The 13,075-nt window shown below is 37.1% G+C and overlaps 1 protein-coding gene across 1 annotated transcript in view; it reads left to right on the top strand.

The window, feature by feature from the left end:
* Nucleotides 1-12,686, top strand: part of tubgcp5 (tubulin gamma complex component 5) — a 63,845-nt gene extending 51,159 nt beyond the window's left edge. The window contains exons 17-23 of the mRNA XM_073044143.1: nt 1,484-1,568; nt 1,672-1,792; nt 3,310-3,476; nt 4,788-4,913; nt 5,211-5,299; nt 8,028-8,128; nt 11,495-12,686. Of these exons, the coding sequence (XP_072900244.1) occupies nt 1,484-1,568; nt 1,672-1,792; nt 3,310-3,476; nt 4,788-4,913; nt 5,211-5,299; nt 8,028-8,128; nt 11,495-11,541 (736 nt within the window). The 3' untranslated portion in view covers nt 11,542-12,686. The remainder of the gene's footprint in view (nt 1-1,483; nt 1,569-1,671; nt 1,793-3,309; nt 3,477-4,787; nt 4,914-5,210; nt 5,300-8,027; nt 8,129-11,494) is intronic.
* Nucleotides 12,687-13,075: the final 389 nt, after the last annotated feature.

The following is a 13,075-nucleotide window of genomic DNA, read 5'->3' as shown; positions in this document are numbered from 1 at the left end:
CCCTAGTTATCCTCTTGTTCCTGATGCCTTGAACTATAGAATGCCTTGGGATTCTCTTTAAAATTGCTTACCAAGGACTTTTCATGGCTCCTCCAAGATTTCCTAATTCCCTTCTTGAGTTTTTTTTTTCCTGACTTCTTTGTAATCCTTCAGGGCTCTGTTTAATTCTAGCTTCCTAAGCTCTACATACTTCTCCTTTTCTTCTTGAGCAAATTCATCACATCCCTTGACATCCAAGATTCTCTTATCTTACTGTCCCTGTCCTTCCTTCTGACTGGAACATGTCTGTCCTGTATTCTGTACAGTTGGTCTTTAAACAACACCCTCCACATATCAGATGTGGACTTGCCCAAATACAGCTGTTCCAATTAACTCTTCCTAGTTCCTGCCTAATTCCATTGTAATTTACCCTATTCCAGTTTAATATTCTCCCACAAGGTCCATACTTAACCTTATTAATACGTAGTTATCTTCAAACTGAAAGGGTTGTGATCACTGTTCATGACCTGCTTACCCACTTACAGGTCAGTCACCTGGCCAGTCCAGGTTCATTTACCAACACCAGATCCAATATATTCCCTTCTCTGTTGGATTATCTACAAAATAATTTAAGTAACCCTCCTGAATGTACCTTTTAAAAAAAACCCTGCCCCATCTAAATCACTTGCACTACTAAGATCCTAGTTTATGTTAAGGAAGTTGAAGACCCCATGACAACCCTTTTTACATCTTTCCTTATTCTGACTGCATCTCTGTTCCTCGATGTCCTGGTTATTATTGGCTCTGTCGTGCAATCCCATCAGTGATTGCATCCTTCCTATTTTTGAGTTCTACCTATATAGACTCAGTACCATTATGTCCCTTCTGAGTGCAGCTGTGATACTGTCCCTGATTAGTGGTGAAACACCCCCTCCCCATCTTTTTACCTTCCCTTCTATCTTTTCTAAAGTATCAAAACCCTGGGACATTAAGCACCCATTCCTTTCCCTCTCTCAAACAGGTCTTCATAATGGGCACAACGTCATGGTTCCATGCACTGATCAATGCTCTAAGTTCATCGCCTCTACCTGTAATATTCCTAGCAGTACAATATACACACTTCAGACTATCTGCCCTATTCTTTCTGATGTGGTGCTCTGGTTCCCATCCCAATGCCAAACTGGTTTAAACCCTCCTGAGTAGCACTAGCAATCCCAGCCAGGACATTGGATCTCCTTCAGTTTAGCTGCAGCCTGTCCCTATTGTACAGGTTGCCCCTGCTTGAATATCCCTAGTTTGTTTTAGTTTTAAATTTAAACTTTTGTCCTGAAGATCCTGACAAGCCACTTGATAAAATGAGAGTCTGACACACATTTTGTAAAGCATGACCATCCATTGTTATGTAATTGGACTTCAGTGACTAATTCTTTTCCAATAATTATATTTTGTTTATAGTTTATATTTTGCTTGGTATTTTCATCTGTCTTTGAACTTTCATTTCTAGGTTGTCCATTTATTTAGAAAATGTTGACATCGGCAAAAAGAGACTCCCTGTGCATTCTATTGATGGTCTCACATTGAGTTACAAGGTGTGTTTAAGACACTTCCTCTTAAACATTCATGTATCAGTTTGAATTGGTTTGCAGTATTGCTCAAAAGGTTGCAAATTGTTTTCTTTCTTTTTGAAAACAGGTACCTTGGCCTGTTGATATTGTTATCAGCTCAGAATACCAGAAGATTTATAATCAAGTGTTTATACTTCTGTTGCAAATTAAATGGGCCAAATACAGTCTTGATGTTCTGAGGTTTGATGGTAAGATATACTAATTTTTCATTTGAAAAATTTATTGGTAGTGATATGCTAGTAGTATCCAATAAAGCTGAGATAAGCATATGAATAGGAAAGTTTTTACAGGATATGGGCCAAACACAGTCAAATGGGACCAGTTTAGATCGGCATCTTGGTTGGCGTGGAGAAGTTGGGCTAAAGGGCCTGTTTCCATTCTGTACTGCTCTACATACATTTACCCTTACCCCCAGATAAAAATAAATATGCTCAATAATGTCCTAGAAGTATTAATGAATGCAGTAAAATGTTTAAATACTATTCTACTGCAGCTGCTTTACTAGATGGAGCATTACTAGTTAAGGAATGAAAGTTATTTTTGTCCTCTTGATCTATGTGAAAATGTAAATTGTTGTTACCATTATCAAAGTGTTGTCATTACCAGAGAAAACTGTTGTCTTGCTTACCAGATAAGCCGTTGCCAGCATTTATATGATAAATGTCTCTTTATTCTATCCATTTCCATTCCTTGGGATACCGTTTTGTAATATTGCTTATCTGAGTATTGAATTGCATGAATCTACTTACCAAAAAAAAGCATTTGCAACTATTTTCCAAATTATCAAGGTCATTTTATTCAATGCAATTGAAGAGTTTTAGGCATTTGCTGTAATTTTGAATAATTCTTGGTATTAAATCTTCTCCCAGAAATTGATTTGGTTATTTTTAAATGATTAATTTGAGTTGTAGAAATTGTACCAGATGAAAGACCAGTTTAATTTACTTACAGCTAAATGGAACATAAGAAACAGGAACAGCGTTGCCCAATTAGGTCTTTGAGCCTGTTACATCATTTAATAAAATCAGAGAGCTTTGAATTGGCATGAATAATGTTGGTAAAAGTCTGAGTCTTTTCCCTTTTAAATGGATTGGGCAAAAATTTTATAAAATATCAGTTCAAAATTTGAGGCATTTTCAATAGCTTGTGGGTATTATTGAGCTGTAGGCACCAAGAGAAAATAAGCTTTTCATACTTATTCAACTAACTCACTAAAAACCTCAGCTGCAGCAGTTGCCATGCTTTATGTCCCTAGATAAGTGAAGAGGAAATCAATTCAATAAAAACATTCGTGATTAACATTTAATAATTTTAATTTTTATCCACTTTTTAAACTCTCATATAATCTAACTTTGTTTTCTTTATTTTCTCTCACAATTTTAACTTTAGTTCATCTAATTTGATGAGGAAGTAATATAATGATTGTCCTTAGCTAGATGGGTAGCTGTCTAAATTTTCTGATTGCCCTGCATATAATTTGCAGAGAGGGGAAAAAAAATCGAAGTCTATAAGACTTAGGAACAGAATTAGGTCCATTGTGCCTGCTCCGTTTTACTTGAATTTAATGTGAAGGAAAAAAACCCAAGAAGGAACAAAGTATTTGACAAGCTCAAACTCTGTTCCATGGGAATTTAAAATGCATCGTAATGTGTATGTACATTGAGAACTATAAAATTATTTATTGTTCAAACAATTGTAATTACAGAATGTGATGAAGCTTATGATAAAGCACAAGCGACTCTTATTAAGGATTCCAGTTGGTCATTTCAAGCACAGAAGACATCTGTCAGACAGCAAATTCACAGGATGTTTCTGCTTAGAGTTAAACTTATGCATTTTGTCAACAGCTTACATAATTATATAATGACAAGGGTGAGGCTTTCTTTGTAAATGAGAAAAGTTAAATTATTGTAGTGATTGTTCTAATGAAGTATAAACCATTCTACTCTTGCCAACATAATTTTGTATTTTTTCCTGGTAAGTGTCTGATGTGTTAACTTTATGAAAGCATTCTTTGCAGCTGAGTTTTATTTTCACTTAACCGAGAATTTACCTGTTAGCTTGTTTCTGCCTTTTTATTTATATGTATTATCTTTCCCTATGTAAATTTCTCAAAGCACTATCTGTTCTTTTTGTCAAATCTGCTAGGGTAGTTTGCTTTCATTTAGTATATAAATCAGTCAGATTGTGACAGAAGAATTTAGTTCATTTATGATATCTGTTCAAGTCCTCATATTGATCCTCCTTCTGAGCTCCATGTGCCTAGAATTAGTATATGGCCACAATAGACACTGCAAGCCTAGAACACAGGGCTTGCATAGCTTGGAAAAAATTGACAAACCAACCTCCGAAGTGCAGTAAACGAAGCCCTAATTTAATTTTTCCCTTCTTCTCTGTTTATTAAATTTTCTGCCACTTGAGACATGGAAATGGTTGTAATTGGGCTGTTGTAACTTATAGTAATTTTTATATATTGCACTGTACTGCTGACTCAAATTTCATGACATATATCACTAATAATAAACCTGCTTCAGATTCAGTTTTTTGGTGGATAAATCCTAAACTTAAAATATTTAATTCTGTTGAAATTAATAGTTGCAGGCAAATTATTGAGAAAATAATTGGAATTTTCTGTCATCCTGAATTCCCATATAACAACAATACAGCTTTGCGTTTAACTACCTGTCAAAGCAGATTTTTTTTCTGTTGACATAATTTAATTTTATTAAAAGTGAGTAGTATGAACTATACCTGTGCAAGTTGTTGTAAACATTCATGTGCTTTAGCAGCATGTTACCCTGAAATACTTCTATGTGGTTTATTATGCTGTAACCTAACGTTGTCATATTAAAAATGCAAATTTAGTGGGTTTGAGGTTAACTCATTTAACTAGAAAAAATTTTACATTGATAAATGGCATCAAAATCTACAAAAGACTGATAGGTTTCTTTAGCAAACATTCGCACTGTTACAATCTAAAGTATAATTATATTAATTGTCACATTGTGAAAGCAATGATACATGTAGTAAAACATAACAATTTTATTTTTAATTTTAAGTATTTTGAAATCCATAGATTTCTGTTTCAAGACTGTAATATTTACTATAACATTCATAAGTATGTTTTTAAACATGACTACTCAATAACTAATTGATACTAACTGTTCTTTACTATGTTTTTAGATATTACATAGTACAGGTCTGGAATTTCAGCACCAAATTGAGGAAGCTAAAGATTTGGACCAACTGATAAAAATTCATTACAGATATTTATCTACAATTTATGATCGTTGTTTACTGCGGGAAAAAGTAAGCTAATTTGATTGTTCAGGGGTTAAGGGTCCCTGAAATTTGAATCTTGACACTCTGAGATGGCTTGTGAAGCAGATTTTAACCATGTAACAATTATTTAGAAGGAATTTTCTAACAAGTAATATAGCATTTTTTTCGTGAAACATTGTTGCTGTAATCAGAAATATAGCCAGTAAGTAATTTTATCAAAACAAATCCTTTCAAATCTGCCTAATATATTTCAATTATAGTCATTTGAACAGATTATGCTGTTAAATGTGGTATTTAATAAATGTGTTTTGAAATTTCTTTCAGATAAGCTTTGTGAAGGAGGCAATCATGAAGGTTCTGAATTTGGTTCTAATGTTTGCAGATCGCTGGCAAACTAGCTTAGGAGCTTCAAAGTATGTAGCATGTATCTTATGTCTATGATCTTTAAATATTGGCAATTATGCATTAAAATTCTTTCAATCCTCCACCTATAGATTGCAAATTCAGCATTACTGAAGCAGCCCAGAAGTTACTAAAATGGAGTAAAATGTGTTTGTATTTTGTTCTGTTGATATGGAGTAATTTCTTAAAATGAGAAATAATGACTTGTCATATTATGCAGGTTCAGAATCAGATTTATTATCATTGACATATGTTGTGATATGTGGTGTTTTTCAGCAACAGAAGGTGGAATACATAAGATATGCTATAATTTATTATAAAAATAAATAAGTAGTGCAAAGAAGGAAAGCAAAAGTAGTGAAATAGTTTTTATGAGTTCATTGTCTGTTCATAAATCTGATGGTGGAGGGGAAGAAGCTGTTCCTAAAACGCTGAGTGTGTGTCTTCAGACTCCCATACCACGTTTCTGATGGTAGTCATGAGAAGAGGGCATGTCCTGTGTGGTGGTGGTCCTTAGTGATAGGTGCTTCCTTTCTGAGGCATCAACTTTTGAAGATGTCCTCAATGGTTGAAAGACTAGTGCCCATGATGGAGCTGGCGGAGTTTACAGCCCTTTGCAGCTTTTTTCATTTCTATGCAGTGGCCTCTCCATACCAGAAAGTGATTCATCTGTAGAAATATGCTAGAGCCTTTGGTGACATACCAAATTTCTTCAAACTTCAAATGAAATATAGCTGCTGGCTTGCCCTCTTTGTAATTGCATCAATATGTTAGGCCCAGAATAGATTTTCAGAGATGTTGACACCCAGGAACTTAAAACTTCACCCTTTCCACAGCTGGCCACTCATTAAGGACTGGTGTGTGTTTCCTCGGTTTCCCCTTCCGAAGACCACAATCAATTCCTTGGTCTTACTGATGTTGAGTGCAAGGTTGTTTTTGTGACACCACTCAACCAGCTGAACTCTTTCGCTCCCGTACGCCTCTTCATCATCTTCTAAGATTCTGCCAGCCACAGTTGTATCCTCAACGTAGATGGTGTTTGCGCTGTGTCTAACCACTCAGACATGGTTGTAGAGAGAGTAGAGCAGCAGGCTAAACACAAATCCTTGATGTACGCCATTGTTGATTGTCAGTGAGGAAGAGATATTGTTTCAGATCTGCACTGATTGTGGTCTCCCATCGAGGAAGTCAAGGATTCAGTTGCAGAAGAAGATATAGAGGCCCAGATTTTGAAGCCTGTTGATTAGTACTGAGGATATGATAGTGTTGAATGCTGAGCTGTAATCAATAAACTGCATTCTGACATACAATAGGTATTGCTGTTTTCAAGATGGTTCAGTGTTAAGTGGAAAGTCAATGAGATTGCATCCACTTTAGACCTATTGTGGTGGTAGGCAAATTGAGATGGGTTCAGGTTCTTGCTTCACCAGGAGTTACTTCTAGTCAGGATCAGCCTCTCAAAGCTCTTCATCACAGTAGATGTGAGGACAATTGGGCAATGATCATGAGGGAGCTCACCCTGCTCTTCTTGGGCACTGGTAGGTTTGATGTCCTTTAGAAGCAGTTAGGAACCTCCAACTGCAGCAGTGAAAGATTGAAGATGTTCTTAAACACTCCAGTCAGTTGATTTGCATGTTTTCAGTGTCCTACCAGATACACCATTGGGGCTTGAGGCCTTGCGAATGTTCACCCTCTTGAAAGATGAGTGTTGAGCTCATCTGGGAATGAAGACTCACAGCCATTTATAATGTTAGGTTTCACTTTGTAGGAAGTGATGGCTTGAAAACCCTGCAGGAGCTGACATGCATCCAATTTTGTCTCTCCTTTACTCGGTTTTGCTTTATCACTCTTTAGATAGTCTTCGGTAGGTTGCACCTGGTCATCTTCTGGAGTTCTCGATTACCAGTCTTGAACATTTAATTGCTGTGCGCATTCCTTAACTTTGACTTATTTTCCTGAACTCAGTGTTACAGTGATGCATTCCAACTGTTTGGCTATTTTTGCATCATCTTTTGAATTAGTGTTGGCTATAGAAAAAATGTATTTTATATCTTTTTATTCATATTATTTTTAAAGTTCTGTTGCACTTGGTATAGCAAATCACAAACTATGTAATTTTTATTTTGGTGATGGGTTCAGTGTTTTTCAAGGATAGGTCTTATGAAATGTTTTCATTTCTACATAACTTTGTCAGATATTATCTTTTTGAGGTAAACCTTTAAAAAATTTATGTATTACTACCTGCAGCAATGCACAAAGGCCAGAGGAATTGAGGAGTAGGCAGCATCTAGGGAGAAAAATAAACCTTCTAGGACAAGACCCTTCAGCTGGATTGACTTGAAATGTCCATTGTCCATTTCTCTCCATAGATGCTGCCTACTGAATTCCTCAATTTTTTTGTTCGTTTCTCCATCTTCCAGCATCTACAGTTACTTGTATTTGTATTATGCCTTATTGCCTGTATGTTCTGCTTTGTAGTTGAGCAATGGAAGGGATCTTGCAACTATATTATTTCAGGGTTCTTGGCAACCAAAATAGTGAACTGAATGATTACACTTTTTGCAGTAAGGTGTGAAAAGCTGGAATAAATTGAAAAATATATGATATACTAATCTAAAAAAGTACGTAGATATGACTGCAGTTTATATATATCTCACTCAGAAATATATAGAAAACATCACATTTGTGGAACTGCTTCTAGAGCTGAAGTTTCATGTCGCCACCTTTATTTTTTTCTAGGATTGAATCTATTGAAAAAATGGAATCTGACTTCAAAAACTGCCATATGTTTCTGGTGACAGTACTCAACAAGGCTGTTTGTAGAGGATCATTTCCTCACCGTAAGTCTGCTTGTTTTTTTAAAAATTGTTCAGAGAAGCCATCAAGTCTACTCTGGTTAAGGGGCTGATGCCTTCATGAGAGAATGAATTGTTGAATGCCAAAGTAATAAGAAAAATATCTATGGTTTCATTTTCCTTAAACACATTGCTGTTTACAGAACAGCTGTCCTTGTGCTTGCTGCAAAGAAATTATTTAAGGTCATTTTGATTTTACAGATGCCCTTTTAAATCAAAGAAAATAACCGTCAACAAGGTTTTTTTCACTTCAGTGCCCATCGATTGCTGTAATAGCTTAACTGAAATCTGTCACAGAATATCAGTACTATAAACCAGCTATATAAATATCAACAATTTAGCAGTGGTGACTTTTGTGCACAATTGATTCTAGAAACTAAAATGAGAAATCAATCATTGTTTTGAAACAGAAACAATTTTTCTTGAAGTATTCAGCAGATGAAGGCATCATGTGCAGTGAGAATGCGAACATGTGCCCACCCAGTTGAGCCTTTCTAATATTTTCCATTTTCATTACAAATTTCTGGCTCATGCCTTTCCTGTGTTGAATACTGTTCAGAATTTGTTGTTAAGAGTACCTGTTTTGTAAATAGTGCTGTAGAATCAGTGATTTGTGTACAAGCAGTTAGTTTGATTGTGTGGAACTGTTTAAAAATGTGGTCAAATCAACTTTTAAATTTAGTGCATGTTGTAAGTTTCAGTTTATAAGGTTCCCACTTATCGACAACTTTTGGTTTTCTGCCTGAACTGCAATGCATGACAGGATACAATCAGGGACTGTGGTTAGATGCCATCTAGGTAATGTATTTAGAGCAGCAATCAGTATATGGATTGTGTCTTTAATTATTTTAGTTTCATCTCTGCAGAATGCATTGATTATGGCATGGATGTGGGTTATTGATTCTGATTTTTGGCTTGGTGGGTGTTAGATGAAATAAACCAAATAAACAGAGGCCATTCGCCTGATTCTGTGTTGGCACTCAACTCAATCCAAGCATTAGTTCTAATCCTGCAAGGTATACTTCTCTATCCCTTGATTTCTTCCTTTAATTCTGTCTTCACTGTTGATCTGTTCGCTGGTTCAGTCAAACTTCAAAAGTGAGTTCAATCACTGTTCCTATTTGAGATCAAAATTTCCCTCTTATCTCCAGTAAGCTCTTTCACTGAATCTTGTGACTGGATCGCTTGCTGAAGAGTGGCACTGAACGTACTTTTTTACATTTGTGCTGTTATGACCCTTGTTTAATTCTTAATAGCTTCATAACATTGTATCAGAAACAGAAGAATGAGTAGGCTACTAGCAACACACAAAAAATGCTGGTGGAACGCAGCAGGTCAGACAGCATCTATAGGAAGAAGCATGTCGACGTTTTGAGCTGAGACCCTTCGTCAGGACTAACTGAAAGGAAAGGTAGTAAGAGATTTCAAAGTAGGAGGGGGAGGGGGAAATGCAAAATGATATGAGAAGACCGGAGGGGGTGGGATGAAGCTGAGAGCCGGAAAGGTGATTGGCAAAAGGAATACAGAGCTGGAGAAGGGAAAGGATCATGGGACAGGAGGCCTAGGCAGAAAGAAAGGGGGAGGAAAGCACCAGAGGGAGATGGAGAACAGGCAGAGTGATGGGCAGAGAGAGAAAAAAAAGAGGAGGGGGGGAAAAAACTAAATATATCAGGGATGGGGTAAGAAGGGGAGGAGGGGCATTAACGGAAGTTAGAGAAGTCAATGTTCATGCCATCAGGTTGGAGGCTACCCAGCCGGTATATAAGGTGTTGTTCCTCCAACCTGAGTGTGGCTTCATCTTGACAGTAGAGGAGACAATGGATAGACATATCAGAATGGGAATGGGACATGGAATTAAAATGTGTGGCCACTGGGAGATCCTGCTTTCTCTGGTGGACAGAGTGTAGGTGTTCAGTGAAACGGTCTCCCAGTCTGCGTTGGGTCTCACCAATATATAAAAGGCCACACCGGGAGCACCGGATGCACTATACCACACCGGCCGACTCACAGGTGAAGTGTTGCCTCACCTGGAAGGACTGTTTGGGGCCCTGAATGGTGGTGAGGGAGGAAGTGTAAGGGCAGGTGTAGCACTTGTTCCGCTTACAAGGATAAGTGCCAGGAGGGAGATTGGTGGGAAGGGATGGGGGAACTGTTTCGCTGAACACCTACGCTCTGTCCGCAAGAGAAAGCAGGATTTCCCAGTGGCCACACATTTTAATTCCATGTCCCATTCCCATTCTGATGTGTCTATCCATGGCCTCCTCTACTGTCAAGATGAAGCCACACTCAGGTTGGAGGAACAACACCTCATATACCGTCTGGGTAGCCTCCAACCTGATGGCATGAACATTGACTTCTCTAACTTCCGTTAATGCCCCTCCTCCCCTTCTTACCCCATCCCTGATATATTTAGTTTTTCCCCCCTCCTCTTTTTTTTTCTCTCTCTGCTCATCACTCTGCCTGTTCTCCATCTCCCTCTGGTGCTCCCCTCCTCCTTTCTTTCTTCCTAGGCCTCCCGTCCCATGATCCTTTCCTTTCTCCAGCTCTGTATCCCTTTTGCCAATCACCTTTCCAGCTCTTAGCTTCACCCCACCCCCTCCAGTCTTCTCCTATCATTTTGCATTTCCCCCTCCCCCTCCTACTTTCAAATCTCTTAGTATCTTTCCTTTCAGTTAGACCTGACGAAGGGTCTCGGCACGGAACATTGACAGTGCTTCTTCCTATAGATGCTGCCTGACCTGCTGCGTTCCACCAGCATTTTGTGTGTGTTGCTTGAATTTCCAACATCTGCAGATTTCCTCGAGTAGGCTACTAAGTTCTTTTTGCTCTGCCGTTCAGTAAGCTCATTGCTGATCTTTTACCACTGCTGCTATTCTGCACTTACACAGTTTCCCATGCTTCATTGAAATCCTAAAAGTCAAGTCAGGTGAAATCAAGTTTATTGTCATTTAACTATATACATGTATATTATGTATATAACCATATAGTGTATATTGAAACAAGACAACATTTCTTCAAACCAGGGTGTGAGGCACAGAAAACACACTGGCATCTTCTTAATTCTAAGTAATGAAGTTCCAGTTTAAAAAATTTTCCTTTATTTCTGGTTTCTTGTATCAAATTAGTGCTGCTTTTCTCAATATTAATTCAACAGCTTCACAAAGCGTCAAGAGCACAAAGTTAGTAGTACTGTATGTGATGTATGAATTTTTGTGGTGAAACATTGAAATTACAAGGAGCTGAACAGATTAATTTGCATGTTTAAGCTCATTAAAGTGTACATGCATTGTCTTTATTATAAAGACCAGTTATGACTTTAACAGATAATCTGATTTCTTTTTAATTCAACAGTGGAATCCTTGGCATCATCTTTAATGGCAGGAATGGAACAAAGTTAATGGTGGCTATCATGAAGATGCTTCGACAAAGCAGTGCATTGGAATATCCTCATTCCCATTGCATGATACCTAAAGTCATCAGACTGCTGTGTTGGAACCCTTTTAAATGAGCTCATAAAGTTGTACTTGCTACAATCCTCAGTGGCAGGTGATTACACAAAAATACCTTCTAACTGTGATGCCATCTAAGAACGGTGGCTGTAGTTAATAAATCTTGATAAGTTTTTTCAAAAGCCAATCCAAAATGTAAAAGCATGTGCTCACAATTACTAGATGGCTGCTGGTTGGTATTACGTTATATAGTATCATCATAAATTGATGCTAACTTTTCAGTCATTTTCAGTAATATTCATGTAGTCTCAGTGAGACAGGAACCTGTTTAATATTCATTGCATTGTCTATGTTTATTTTGAAATAAAAATAATTGTCTTTATACTACTGAATAAAGCTAATGTAAAGTTAATGAAACGGGTATCTGGCAAGGGAAGAATCCTTATTAATTAAATTGTGCAATGGTTATTGCAACAATTTGGGCAAATTTCAGCAGATGAAATTTAAGACTTTAAATCTGAAGCATTTTGGATTCAAAATGAAAGTTGGGTTAAACATAATGACTTGTAAGGGTGACTTATGATTTTATTGGTAGCCTTTGAAAGTGCAAAATCTAGCAAACATAGCCAACTGGTCAGGTAACCGTGTCGTTGTGTCACAGCTGTTCCTCCCTCTTATCTATCCATACTCCTTTTCCCAGCAACTTAAAACAAACTTGGTATTTCTCTCTTTTATCCAATTCTGACAGAGGCTGTTTGACTCAAAACAATGACTCTTTCTCTTTCCACAGGTGCATGTTTCCTGCACCTTTTGGCTTTGTTTCAATATTTCCAGCATCATCAGTTTTATTGATTTTCATTTGGAAAAATCAAGAATCCTTCGGTGTTTTGTTAACCGAAAATGTTAAGTGACAGCATACACATGCTTTGATCGAAATTCAGCTGTATGTAACTGCAAATGCCATTTGGCCTGTTTACACTTTCATAAGTGTTGATGTGTTAGTCACAGGGGAACAGAAACCGCTCTGCCTTTCACTGTATATTTTAAAAACTCTATACTATATTGTAAATCTCTCGAATCTCTCCCTCATTAGGTCAAAGCTATTAAAATAATGCATAAACATTTTGTAGCTAATTGAAGAATTTTTGATGGAGTTGTTTCTATTTTGGAGGTCATGTATTCAAATTATTTCCATTCTCTGCTCTGTTGCTCGTTCTGAATTCAATGCTGTCTTTTGTGGTTTTAAGTCAAGTGGAAAGAAACAGCAAAACTGATACTGTACTCTTCAATATGTGAAATGTTATTTATACTTCCCTCTTTGCGGTACATGCTGGTCAGAATGTACAACATTTTCAAAGCTCAAAGTAAGTTTATTATCAAAGTACGTGTATATAAGACAATAGGATATAGGAGCAGAATTAGACCATTTGGCCCATCCAGTCTGTTTCACCATTTCATCATGGCTGATCCATTTTCCCTCTCA

The sequence above is a fragment of the Hemitrygon akajei genome, chromosome 4, assembly GCF_048418815.1.
Source record: "Hemitrygon akajei chromosome 4, sHemAka1.3, whole genome shotgun sequence".
In the NCBI taxonomy this organism is placed as follows: domain Eukaryota; kingdom Metazoa; phylum Chordata; class Chondrichthyes; order Myliobatiformes; family Dasyatidae; genus Hemitrygon; species Hemitrygon akajei.
This window is presented reverse-complemented; position numbering and strand designations above follow the sequence as displayed.